Source organism: Thermobia domestica, chromosome 1, assembly GCF_964235325.1.
Source record: "Thermobia domestica chromosome 1, izTheDome1.hap1.1, whole genome shotgun sequence".
NCBI classification, from domain to species: domain Eukaryota; kingdom Metazoa; phylum Arthropoda; class Insecta; order Zygentoma; family Lepismatidae; genus Thermobia; species Thermobia domestica.
Window position 1 is genome coordinate 59412695 of NC_137454.1, and position 13769 is coordinate 59426463.

Consider the following 13769-nt stretch of genomic DNA (forward strand, 5'->3'; position numbering starts at 1 on the left):
CCTGTCATCGGATCGCACATTGTGTGCCGTGATTCGTTACTCCACACAACGTTTTAACACTGTTCAATCGTCCAATGTTTACGCTCCTTACACCAAGCGAGGCGTCGTTTGGCATTTACCTGCGTGATGTGTGACTTATGAGCAGCCGCTCGACCATGAAATCCAAGTTTTCTCACCTCACGCCTAACTGTCACAGTACTTGGAGTGGATACTGATGCAGTTTGGAATTCCTGTGTGATGGTCTGGATAGATGTCTGCCTATTACACTTTACGACCCTCTTCAACTGTCGGCGGACTCTGTCAGGGAATAGACGAGGTCAGCCTGTACGCTTTTGTGCTGTACGTGTCCCTTCACGTTTCCACTTCACTATCACATCAGACACAGTGGACCTAGGGATGTTTAGGAGTGTGGAAATCTCGCGTACAGACTTCTGACACAAGTGACACCCGATCACCTGACCACGTTCGAAGTCCGTGAGTTCCGCGGAGCGCCTCATTCTGCTTTCTCACGATCTCTAATGACTACTGAGGTCGCTGATAATGAGTACCTGGCAGCAGGTGGCAGCACAATGCACCTAATATGAAAAACGGATGTTTTTGGGGGTGTCAGGATAATTTTGATCACATAGTGTATATAATAATACAAAAGGCTTTTGACTTTATCATTGTTGAATAAATATTAAATAATTTTGATTTACATGTAAGTAACTATGATTAAGTTCTCGACTTTCCAACTAAAATTTCACTTTATTTTAAACAGATATTAATATAGCAGAAAAAACTTGCATAGTTCCTTTTAGAGTTATCATCTTTCCATAACTTTAAAAACTTTAATTAGAACAGCTGAAAATAATAATTAATATTCTCAATACATTTAAAAAAATAAATTATGATTGATTTGTCTAAATGTGCTATAAATCATGCCCTGCAGAAAAAATATAAAGAATGCGTCTAATCACAAATTAATGGAAAATAAATTATGCTTGAATAATGAATAATATTTGAAACAGAATATTATTATTTTTTATAAATGAATATCCTGTTTCCTACTTCAGAAAGGAATTTAAATGCTAGTGCATTAACCCTTTTAAATTATGGCTTTTTTGAGGTATTTTGTAGACTTTCACTCAATCATCTATTGTGTCAAGACTATTTATCGTAGGATCATGGTTCATACCCCGTTTTATTTCTAGTGAAGCAGTGTGTCCAACTGCGTCCGTAAAATTTCCCTAAAGTGTACCAAATGCGGGAAATTTCAGCTCAAAGTGGGAAAAAGGTATTTTCTTTTTTTTTAAAAAAAATCCCTTTTTATCGCGAATATCTCCCCTTTGGTATAGGATACGATCATGCGAATGCTACTAAAAAATCTATGCTTTATGGTGAAGAGAATGAGATACAAAGAGTGGCCCTGGGTTGAATAGTTTTGATGCTACAGCCGATTTACATATTTTCCCTTGATAATACCTTTTTAGTGAATTTCTATACTATCATCATCATCAAGACTGTTCATTGTGGCAACATGAATTGTACCTCGTTTTCTTTGCCATGAACCAGTCTTTCAAACGGCATTACTCTCATGTCTCTAGCATATACCATAGTGGCGACAATTCGCGAAAAAGGGATTTTTTTGTCAAAAAATCCCTTTTCCCCGATTTTGGGCCCCTCCACTATGGTACATACTAGAGACATGCGAGGGGTTCCGTTTGAAAACGAGATACGTGTTATGACTTTAGAATAAATGTTGATAATACTGTAGATACTTTACTAAAGTAATTGACTAAAAATGTAAAAAATGAAAAAAAATAAAGAAATCGAGATTTTTTTGACGCACGTCTGTTGAGTCTAGCAACATGAGTCATACTTCATTTTCTTCAGCGTAAGGCAGCCTTTCAAATGGTACCACCCAAATTTCGCTATCGTGTACCTGTGAAGAGAAAAATGGGGAAAAGGGATTTTTTTCTTTAAAAAAATCCCCTTTTTCCATTTTGGACGAATTTTCCCGCTTCTGGTACACGATAGGGAAATTTGAGTGGTACATTTCGAAAGTGTTTCATAACGAAACCAACGAGGTACAAACCATGATTCTAGGGTACATAGTAATGTGTCAGTGATTTTTTGAAAAAAAAAACTTCTCAAATCCCTTTTTTTAACATATCGTCCATGTTTGTGACGTCATAGCCCCCAGACAGAACACACGAGGCTGCAAAATGCCCATAAAATATGTTCTATGATGCTTCCATATTTGAATGAATGCAAAAAACCCGGTCTAAAAAGCTTTACTAGAGACTTATAAAGCAAATTCCGAAGGTCGACGCCATAGCACAGGTGATGTGCCATCATAATTTAAAAGGGTTAACTACTTTTACTTGTATATCAAAGGTGACAACATATTTGTCTGAAAAACAAACAAACGAACACAGAGTTCTTATTTAAAGAATATTTACTTTAGGAAACAAAATAATAGAATAACGATTAAATCAGTACTATACGTAATATTGTTTTTCTTTTTACCTTTAACGTGTACTGAATTTTCCTGTTCCTGATTTTTCAATAGTCATTTAAGGTGTATATATATATATATATATATATATATATATATATATATATATATATATATAGAGAGAGAGAGAGAGAGAGAGAGAGAGAGAGAGAGAGTTGCGTAACAAATCCGGAAAGTTTTAATAGTTTTTTTTATCAAAAGTTTGAAATCGTTTACATACAATTATTAGCATAAAGAGAGAATAGGCATGCTTTTCTAGTGCATAATACAGTTTGTAATATTGTCAATTACGCGGAATTACTAATTTTTCTTTATTTTTATGTGATTTGCAAGATCGTCTTCAAGAAATGAAGTTGTAGTACCCACGTACGACTTACACATAGTATTTTTAAGCAATAAGTAAAATCTCGAGTACTTTTGTCAAGAAATTCCTGAAACATTTTTTTAAGTTTAGGAAGGGCTATGTTTGTTCTATTTTTCAATACGCCTATTAGAATCCTTGCACCTAAAGCGCAAGATGTTTTATTACAGTTGATCTTCATATAACATCACTTGTTCATACGTCACAGGAAAAATGACCGAAGAGTTTACAGAAGTCTCGAATACACAATAAAGGTGGAGCCACACTACCATTTTTTGAAGCAGAACCTACAATTCGTTAATTTAATAACCGATCTCTATAGTTTTGTATGTTTACTTTGTTGATCTTACGTATTCGAGAACAGTTTTATTTTCACCATTGATCTGTTTATACTCAAAATAGAAATGACAATAATTTAGACTTGTACACACTATAACTGTACAAGACTTCACCTTCGATACACTCCACTCCAACCTACAATAGCATAAGGCATTCTCTTATTGATAGGAGTATTATGATTTTTTTAAAATGTAATTTTGAATTACCTACAGTTACTCCATTTATGCTATGAACACCGTGTTAATTATCCCTAATGTATTAAAAAAGCAAATTTACACACTCGCGGATTTACTTACTAAGAAAATAGACGATTTCGATATACAGTCATGAGAAAATCCGCGTAATGGTGAAAATTTATAATATTACTATGCAGAAGAAAAAGGAATGAAAAATACTGAGTTCTCCCGCAACTGTACGCTTATTTTAAAAGTAGCTAATTAAACAAAAGGAGAAAAATGCTAAGAAACGCCTTGCAATTTCAGTAACATATATATTTAATTATTCACATCCGTAATGCCTTGTTCCTCTTAGTTTGAATCTTGCAATATTGTACATGCACACAAATTGAAATAAATATTTCAATATTAAAAACAAAATACGATCGACCTCATTTAAAGAAATAATGACGTGATTATGATGGAATGTGGTATAATTCATCGATTCATAATTCCATATGCAAGAGGATTAATTCATATTGTCGGCATAATAAACACGGACTTACCTGCCCAGATTCTCTTGATGCCTTGCTTTTAGACTGGCTTTTTGAATGGGAGAATTTGCCAGGGCCAGTAAAATTTAAGTACGGAACTGCATTAGTGTTCAATGATTTTTGCACTGATGAACTTACAACACTTGACACGCTTCCACTGCACAAATAAGTCTGGTTCACTATATTTGGAGAAGATATTACTGACGGCAAACACACAATCGCGGTTGGCGCTATGACTGTTGCAACTGGTGCTTTCGTTACGGTACTCTGTACAGCGGGAACACTATTAGCAGTTGTAGTCTGTGGAATTGTGACTGTACTCGTCACTGCATCATCTGTCGTTTGCACAATCACAGTCCCGTTGGAAGCGGGGATCACAATACTTTCGACGACAGGTACAGCTATTTTCGTTACAACTGGCACTGTGCTTTCTGCTCCAGTCACAGCAACGCTTTTTGCAGGCAAGACATTTTCGGAAGAGACAGCAATATTTTCAACAGGCACTACACTGTCTGTAGAAGTATTTTCTACAGGCATATTTTCGGTAGAAACGGTCACATTTTCTGTAGGGAGGACAACTGCCTTTGTAGACACAGTTTCCGCGGGAACAGTGATATTATCCGCAGAAACAACAATACTTTCGACGGTAGAAGTGCTTCCCTCATCAACGGCCAAAACTATAGGCAAACTTAGTGTAGGACATTCTGTTATCGCAGTGACGGATTTTTCAGGAACTGGTGCTTCAGTGTTGTCTGAATCTGTTACAGTGATTTCTTCTTTAACCGACACGTCATTATTAACTTCTTCTTTAACCGTAACTTCATCGTTAACTGCAATTTCTTCCTTCACTGTAACAAACACCGTCTCCTCGGGAGGAGGTTCTTCAGCTGTAATATCGGGTTCACACACTAAAGATTCTTCTGAGGCGACTACGTTGTCCTCTACTATCTTCGGTGCTTCGCTGCTTTCTGTGTTTACGTTGGATTCAGTAGAGCATTCATTGTTGAACTGAGTAATACACTCCACAGTGGACTCTGCAGAACACACAGTTACAGGAACTACAGTACAATCCGATGGTGGCACTATAGTGTTTTCAATTGTAGTTACTGTTGCATACTCTGATTTGGGCATAGAAACAACCAGGCAACTAGCTTCGTCCGACACTTCAGTGTCATCGGCGACAGTAACTTCCGCAGTTTCAGGAGTGGATTCAACAGTTTCTTCAACAGGAACTTCTGCGATTTCCTCAGCTACTGCCACGTCAGGAATGAATTTTACTGCAAAAATGAAGAAAACATATTAAACATGGTACAAATTTGTGCTCACAATTAATATTCAAAATCACATTATTGTCTTTATTACACGAGATAACCAAGTCTATGAATATATCTTCACGAAGTCTAATGAATACATAATTAATCAGGCAATAGGACTGATATACGAACTTAAGTAAAAGAACTGCTATACAAAATTAATCTATTGATAAGTCACCACATTAGTCAAAAATGATACACATACATAACTATTTGGTTCATGTTGCCTTTACTTTAATAATTCAAAAATACAACCCCTGAGAAAACACGATGTTTTTATTAAAATATCGATGGGTAACAGTTTCTCCAATTAACTAAACCTTTGGCTTCATAAGATAGAGTGTAATGTGTCCTATGAAGTCAAAGGTTTAGCACAGTTTATATGAAATATGCTATATTCTCTTATCGATGAGAGTACAACAAAGGATCTTTCAATAATTTGACATTTTCAAATTTCGTAAAGAACGACTTCCATTTTCATATAAAATAGTCGGTAACAGCGCGCCTTATTATTTATTATTTATTTAACAAACTTCCAGATTCATCCTGCGAGGCCAATTCCCATTGTAATCATTAACAATCACCAGTGACAAAACAGTGGGAAAGGGAAATGCTCAAGACCAATATTTAAAGCTACAATCCGGTTATTCGCCTAGTGGAACTTGGTTAAATTAATAAGTCGTAGGTGCTGAACCAAAAACCTCCGAAATACGAATCACGCAGAAACACTAATCACTACTTTATGTCAAAATACAATAGATGATAAGGTAAAATAATGGAGTGAAAATTACATATTCGGGACTATAAAACATGAATATCTGTAATTACAATCATAAATTGACATACATAAACAGACACAACTATTTGCTTTAGATTACTTCAAACTGAACTAATACAGCAAACGGGTAATAATTTTTAAAACTGACTTCCTTCTGATTTAGGATGAGAAAAATATGAATTTTTACGCCAGTTTAAATTAATTTTCAAAAAATATTTTATTTCACAGACCATTCTATTTCACAGAAAAAAATAAAAGTGATTTGTTTTAATTTGGTGTAAACAATACACAGTGTTGCTATAAAACGTCAATAAACTGAAAATCATTTAATTTTCATGCCTAATACCCGAATGTTCCATGTATTATTAATACTGTAAACTTTGTAATCTTTACTAAATAAAGAACTCACGCAGCTGAATTCAGGTTCTGTATAAGAATTTACAAAATTTATCATCATTCAATAAGTTGAGAATTATTCGTAAACTTATCTTTGAATCTCCATCATAAGTATACTAACGTGTCAAACAATTAGAAGTTTTGATTACAGCACTGTACTTATCTTTCTTTGTAAATAAAATTTTCAATGTCAGTAACTTTCCGTTTTAAACTATTTCTCAACGGTCAAGAAAAAAAAAAAAAAAAAAAAAAAAAGGTACGTAAATAAAAGATTATAAATATTGCCTGAGCATAATACATGCAGTTACTTCCATTATACTTGAATTTACACGTGAATCGACTCTTACAACTCAGTACAATTGCTTTAAATATTATTAATATACATTTTATATATTTCATATAGCACTATTAAACTCTTGACAATCTGCTTTTCCAACCAATAAAAATAAAATTTAGAACATAACTTATTAGTGTTAGAAAAATAAACAGCATAGGATCACTTATTCTATATCTTTTTTCTCTCTTCGTGATATCACTCAATTAACATATTTCTTAGGCGTATTAATACAACTGTTATTAGGTTTATAGTTTCCATTTTTCTCTTTTCCAAATTTTTCAAATTATTAAGAAGATATTTTCGCATTAAATTAACTTCTGCTAGAAAAAAAAAAATAATAACTTTGCTTTACGTAATTAAAATTATTTCAGCACCTGATCCACTACTGCAACTATAAGCAACTATTTTCTAGGCAGGACTAGACTAAATGCACACACATATAACATAATACGAGCGTAATAAGCAGCAAAATCAAACGAACGATCTACAAGCATCTAACCGGTAAAAGCCCAACGCCGTACAGAAAGCTTATTTTAATTCTAATTTTAAAACAAAGACTTATATCAATATGTACAAGCAAATTGTGCAAACACACTCACACACACACCAATTTACAAACGACAACACAAACAGGAAAAAAAAAAATAATAACGAGCAGAATGAACACGTTGCAGCACACTTTACCTTCAAGTTCCACTTTCACACAACCTGGAACTTCACTAGCATCTAAATTCACACCTTCCTCAGCATCCTGGACGTCTAAGTCGATGGTAGTAGTAACAACAGGTGTTGTGGTGGTACTTGTATCAGTCGACGTTACTGCGACAGCAGCAGGAATTTCAGCAGGAGCAGAAACTTCACTATCAGCAGCAGCAGAATGCACTTCCTCAGGTTTAACATTAGGTGACCAATCCTCTTTCATTCCATCACACCAATCATCTATCACCATCTCCTGTATAGTCTCGGAAGTTTCTTCATCTACTTTTAATCTTGTAGTCGCAGACTCGTCCTCCTCTTCTGAATCATTTCGTTCTGAAATAGTTTCGTTATCTATTGACGGAAGCAATTCCACTTTGTCGTGATGCTCACTGCTGGATTGGGAACACACAGTCTCCGGTCGTTCCTCTTCGTCCACCATTTCTTCATTGACCGCCTGCATTTCATTATCTTCTTTATGCTCTTCAGATTCCCCTTTACTATGTGGTTCAATTTTGTCATTATCTGTTCCTGTTTGTGAATATCCATTTACTACATGGCTTTCTAATTCATCATTGGTTTCTTCTGTGGCTGCGAGCACAGTGATAAAGACATGTTATTCTAATACTGCTCACAATAAAGAGAAAGCTATACAACGAATTTTTAGGACAAATTAAAACAAATCAAGCAGACACCAAGAACATACACTCCCCCCCCGAAAAAAATGTACCAATGTTACAATTGAGAACACAAGCACAATATGACGAGGATATACGAACTCCACAGTCTCGTAACTTTATATTTAGAACAGAAAAACAAACCTGAACAAAACTAACAATCGAACAAAATCAAGCAATATTTAAAACTGCACTTCGCTGATAAAACATTTTTGATAACACTTTTTGTGCATATTAATATTACTGCCTTTCAAATAATTTATTCAAATTATCAAACCGAAATTTGTCCGACAGGAAAATTCGTCAGAAAATTTCATGCTAACCTATTATTGTGCACTCGATATGAAAAATTCAGCTTCCTTTGTGAAAGCACATACGAAAAACAAATTAAAAAGGTTTGACACAATAAAATTTTTGATAACATACTACAGAAGACATAGCAACCAAGGATATTACGATCATCGAATACAAAAGATTATTAACAACTCAATTTTCATTCAAGGATTTTTTTTTTTCCCACAATATAATTAACAGATTTAAAGAAATGATCTGTTGTCTATGAATAAAAAAGCCGACGAATTACACTATAAATATTTTAGCTACTTTTCCACTTGAACTGATATGTACAAATGAAAAGGATTTCTGCTCAAAGTAAGTTATCTAGTGTTACATTCTTCCGAGCATATTGAGTTCTCCTCCTCTAAACATGTACAAATCTGTACCGAGTATATTACCTTTCTCTTGAAATTTAACTGAAGTTTTCTCCACATATACACATTCATTTCCTAAAAATAATGTTGCAGTTTGAATCTGGTTAGGACACTTAGAAAATACACATATCGTACTTCAGAACAGATACCGGCTTTACTAATTTGTTTAACAATTGTTAAAAAGCAAAATTTAAAACAGCTTATGGTCATTTGAAGCAAATAATAAGTTTCTACATTCGTAGAATCACTATAAGTAAAAATATACTATAATATACATGTATTAAAAGTATAACTGAACTTTTGACTGCAGTTCTCTGAAAAACAATGACAACTAAAATTTCACTTTTTTTACTTTATCCGAAACGCGTAAGGACCATTTGAACTATATTCTAATAAGCCAACCGTCGATAAAATCGCTTTAATTTCACTTATCCAGAATCCGAACAAAATAACTGTATCACTGAAACCTGAAACCAGACACTATCTTATACAAACATTACGAAAATAGGCAAGATGAAACCAACTCAAAAGAGGTCTAAGTGAAAATGTATATAAAACGTGTCAGAGATTGCAAGTGACCATAATTAATATTACAAAATTACACTTACCTTCATCCTTCTCACTTGAAGGACTCAATACTACTTTAAATTTCTTTAACGACTCCTCTTCAGCTTCTATAGGCCTCTTTTGTGGACTTGAGTTAACAGATGTACATGTATTTGAGGAATCTGACACTTTAGTATCTTTGTCAGCGTTTGTCGTAACACTTATTTTCGATGATGGTGAAACCATTTTCTGTTTATTTATAGATGATTTCCATTTAATTGCAGTCCTAATTGATGGAGTTGGGCTTGACAATAATAGTTGAGAATAATCTGTGTCAGATTCCGGCTTTTCGCCCCAAATTGGTTCAAAGTGTTTAACCTTGTAAAAGAAAGAAGAAAAAAATCATATTTTAGATCTTCTAATAAATACTGAATATCAGGAAGTGATTTCCACTACAACAGCAAATCTGAATGTTATTTAAAATAATTATTATCAATTTCAAAAATCTATTGTTTCTCATTTAAGTAATTATTTAAAAATTATCATGTTCACTATTTTTTTTTATTATTATTATTAGAACTACGCAACTGGGATATATAACATTGTAATGTTAGTACGTACTACGTAAGTATATCCGTTACTCCCCACAATAACTCCTGAATGGAAGCGAATTTTTAAATTCTTTTTCTGCAATAGATAGCTACAGTGATTAACTGGGCAATGTTTGTTAATCGAGTCAATTCGTTACTATTTTAAGAAGTAACAGCGACTTACGTCCGTCCGTCATTCCACACGATAACTCTTGAACGAAAGCGAATTTACTATTATTATTATTATTATTATTATTATTTGCAATAGCTACAGTGATTATCTCGATTGAGTTCGTTATCCATTAATATCTTAACGGGTAACGGTGACTTACGTTCGTCCGTTACGTCATACGGTATCTCTTGAACGGAAGCGAATTTATTTATTGCAATAGACGGTTAGAGTGATTATCGCGGTTGAGTTTGTTAATAAAGTCAATTCGTTAGCATCTTCACGGGTAACATTACTAAAACAAAGGTAGCAGAAGTTACATATCTAGCCATTAGATGGCTGCAAACATCTTCCTGCACTTGACATCTACCGCACGAGATTGAAACTTCTCCTGTGTGATCCTTTTTATTTGTCCATTAGAGTTGATTTAATTTACTATGGTAAGCAAGACCACTTGTAGTCTAATTTTTTAAATGCTCTTTTACGAAATTAGTACTTGGCACATGAACTGTTTATTAACCAACTTTGTAGAGTTCTTAAATAAGTAAATAAATAAATCGTTTAGTGTTAACTTAAATTTTAGAAATTCATCTAATAATTCTTTTGATCTAATGATGTATGACAGAGTGAGTCCACTACTCAATATCCCTATTTTTATGATTCTTGCTGTTCGCTGAATATTCACTGATGGAAACGACCAACACAAGCAATCGAGTCAGATATTTCCAGACAGTGGGACAAATATAACATTTACCTCATCGACAAATTTTATTTTTCTTTAACATAAACATTTATAACATGTTTAATAATGTTAATAGTATTATTTACTCAATGACTACCTGAAATGCTCGTTCTTCGCACGGAGAGAACACGTTTATGGAAATTATTATTATTATTATTATTATTATTATTATTATTATTATTATTATTTTATTATTATTATTATTATTATTATTAATAATAAAAGGTATATCCGATATAATTGCACCAATTTTGACATCATTGTTTAATTGGAGCTTAGCATCTCGTTTCTATCCTAGTGTATGGAAAACTGTTGTTGTAACTCCAATTCCGAAAACTGATGGTAGGTCTGTAACTGATTATAGACCTATTTCTATTCTTGATGTAATACCAAAACTTTTTGATCAGCTTATTTACAATTATCTTTATAGTTCCGTTGAACATTCTATTATACCTGAACAGTATGGCTTTTTGAAGGGTAAATCAACTGAACTCAATTTGAATAAATTTCTGACCTTGGTTTCTCCTGTTGTATATAATTGTGGTCAAGTTGATACTATTTATTTTGATTTTGCTAAAGCCTTCGATAAAATATCCCATCATAAGCTTCTTAATAAACTTCATTTCTTTGAAATCTCTAAATCCTTGATTCACTGGTTCGCTTCCTACTTGTTTGATCGTAAATTCGTAGTTAGATATATGGGTTCTAAGTCATCTGTTTACAAGATTTCTTCGGGTGTTCCTCAAGGATCCAATTTGGGTCCATTATTATTTTTAATATATGTGAATGATATTGGTAATTATTTGAAATGTCCTTTTTTACTGTACACTGATGATCTTAAGATATTTTCTGAAATAACTAGTAATCAGGATCACCTTACATTGCAAGCTGATATTACCTCAGTTTACCAATGGTCTGTACAAAATTCACTTCCATTAAACATGAACAAAACAAAAAGTATAGCGTTCTCCAGGAAAACGAATATATCGTATTTTTCTTACTCAATAAATCAGTATAGAATACAACCTGTTTCAATTAACAAAGATTTAGATGTTATGATTGATTCTAAATTACTTTTTGACCATCATGTTTCAACCATGGTTTCCAAGGCTAGAAGGAATCTGGGACTCATCAAATGGGCTGCTAGAGATTTTAAGGATATTACAACTTGCAAAATTTTATATTGTGCATATGTACGTTCCCACTTGGAATTTGCTTGCTTGATTTGGAACCGTAATCTCATTAGTATTACTCAAGTTTTGGAGTCACTCCAGATTTCCTTCCTGGCCTGGTTAAAATATAAATTTAAACTATACGATTTGCCCAATAGGGAGATTCTCGCTAGATTGGATTTACTTGCTCTCGAAGTTCGACGTAATTTAAGGCAAATTAAATTTATTCATGATATAATACATGCGAAACTGGACTTAATTGAATACTTGTTTATTAAAGTTCCCTTGTATAAATCTAGGCTTTACCGTCCTATATTGTGTAATAGTAATTCAGTTGGTTCGCCATTATTTATTTGTGTTAACAACATAAACAAAAAGTCACTCAAAATTGATTTTTTCGATTCGAATTTTTTGGTGTTTAGGAAACAGTTTTTGGATTGTTATATTTAATTAAAATACCTAATTTAATCTTTTTTTTTTTTTTTTGTATATTGTCTATTGAATTTTCTTTTCTTTTTTTTTTTTTTTACCCATATGGTGTATATTCATGTGTTTTATTACTAATTTTTTAAAATTTGTTTATTTTCTGATCTACATATGTAAATTCTTTGTAATACATCCTACTTGATTGAATCTTTACTGAATTGAGGATATGTTTGTAATTTTATTTTGTAATTTAGTTTGAATTCAACTTGTGTTAATGTTTTTTCTTTTGCTCCACTTGATTGTCATGATTTCATGTATTTTAATTTCTTTGTTTTGTTGTATTTTTTCCTGTAATATTCCATTGTATATAATTGTATATATGACCATTATGGCTTTGGCTGTGGTCGCAATTTCTCATAATAAATAAATAAATAAATTATTATTATTATTATTATTATTATTTGCAATAGCTACAGTGATTATCTCGATTGAGTTTGTTATCCATTAATATCTTAACGGGTAACGGTTATATTATAACCGTAAACGGGTAAACCCCATAATATCACCCCTTCCCTCCCCCATAATGAGAGGTACTTCAACTTGGACTTAAATGGCATCGGGGCATCTCACAGACCTGGAAAACTATGGATTGGACACTATTTTTTTTTATTTTTCTTTTCACATGTTACTCATTCCTCATCCTCATGCCGATGGAAGATGAATGTGGACTTAAACTGCATCGAGTGTGTCACTACTCATCTTAGAGATTCCGAAAACCATGCATTAGACACAAATATCAGTCGTTTTTAACTACTTCTATAAGTCATCGTTTTCCCATCCTCATCCCTCACCCTTTCACACACCCATTCACGCCGATAAGCAATGAATTTGGACCCTAACGGTATTGGAAGTGTCACTATTCATCTAAGTGCCCAAAAAACTATGAAGTGTACATTAATATTGGTCGTTTTCGAATATTTTTGTCACTCCTTCTGCCCCCTCTCCTAGATAAGGTTTGAAAAATCTTAAGTACATGATTTATGGTCCACTATTATACCAAAAACAATGAAATTCGGTGCCGCACTCTAGAAGGAGTTGGCCGCCAAACATCATCACATTCATTTTTACGACCTCCCCGCCCTTTTTAAACGGAAAATTCTCCATAACTCTAGAATACATGTTCCATTATTTTAAATGAAGAGTTTATATACCGAATTTCATCTTGTTAACTTGATGGGATCGTGAGAAATTGTATTTTTGGCACGAATTTTTGATACCACTCTAGCTCCTTATGATACGCCCTTCGGG

General features: G+C 33.3%; 1 protein-coding gene across 2 annotated transcripts in view; it reads right to left on the reverse strand.

The window, feature by feature from the left end:
* LOC145685105 (uncharacterized) overlaps positions 1 to 13769 on the reverse strand; it is a 56032-nt gene that overhangs the window by 15903 nt on the left and 26360 nt on the right. The window contains exons 5-7 of one of the 2 annotated variants that reach the window (XM_081757453.1): positions 9425 to 9740; positions 7418 to 8020; positions 3922 to 5186 (exon numbers count right to left, since the gene is read on the reverse strand). In XM_081757453.1, the coding sequence (XP_081613579.1) occupies positions 3922 to 5186; positions 7418 to 8020; positions 9425 to 9740 (2184 nt within the window). The remainder of the gene's footprint in view (positions 1 to 3921; positions 5187 to 7417; positions 8021 to 9424; positions 9741 to 13769) is intronic. The other variant, XM_081757457.1, reaches the window with a different exon arrangement.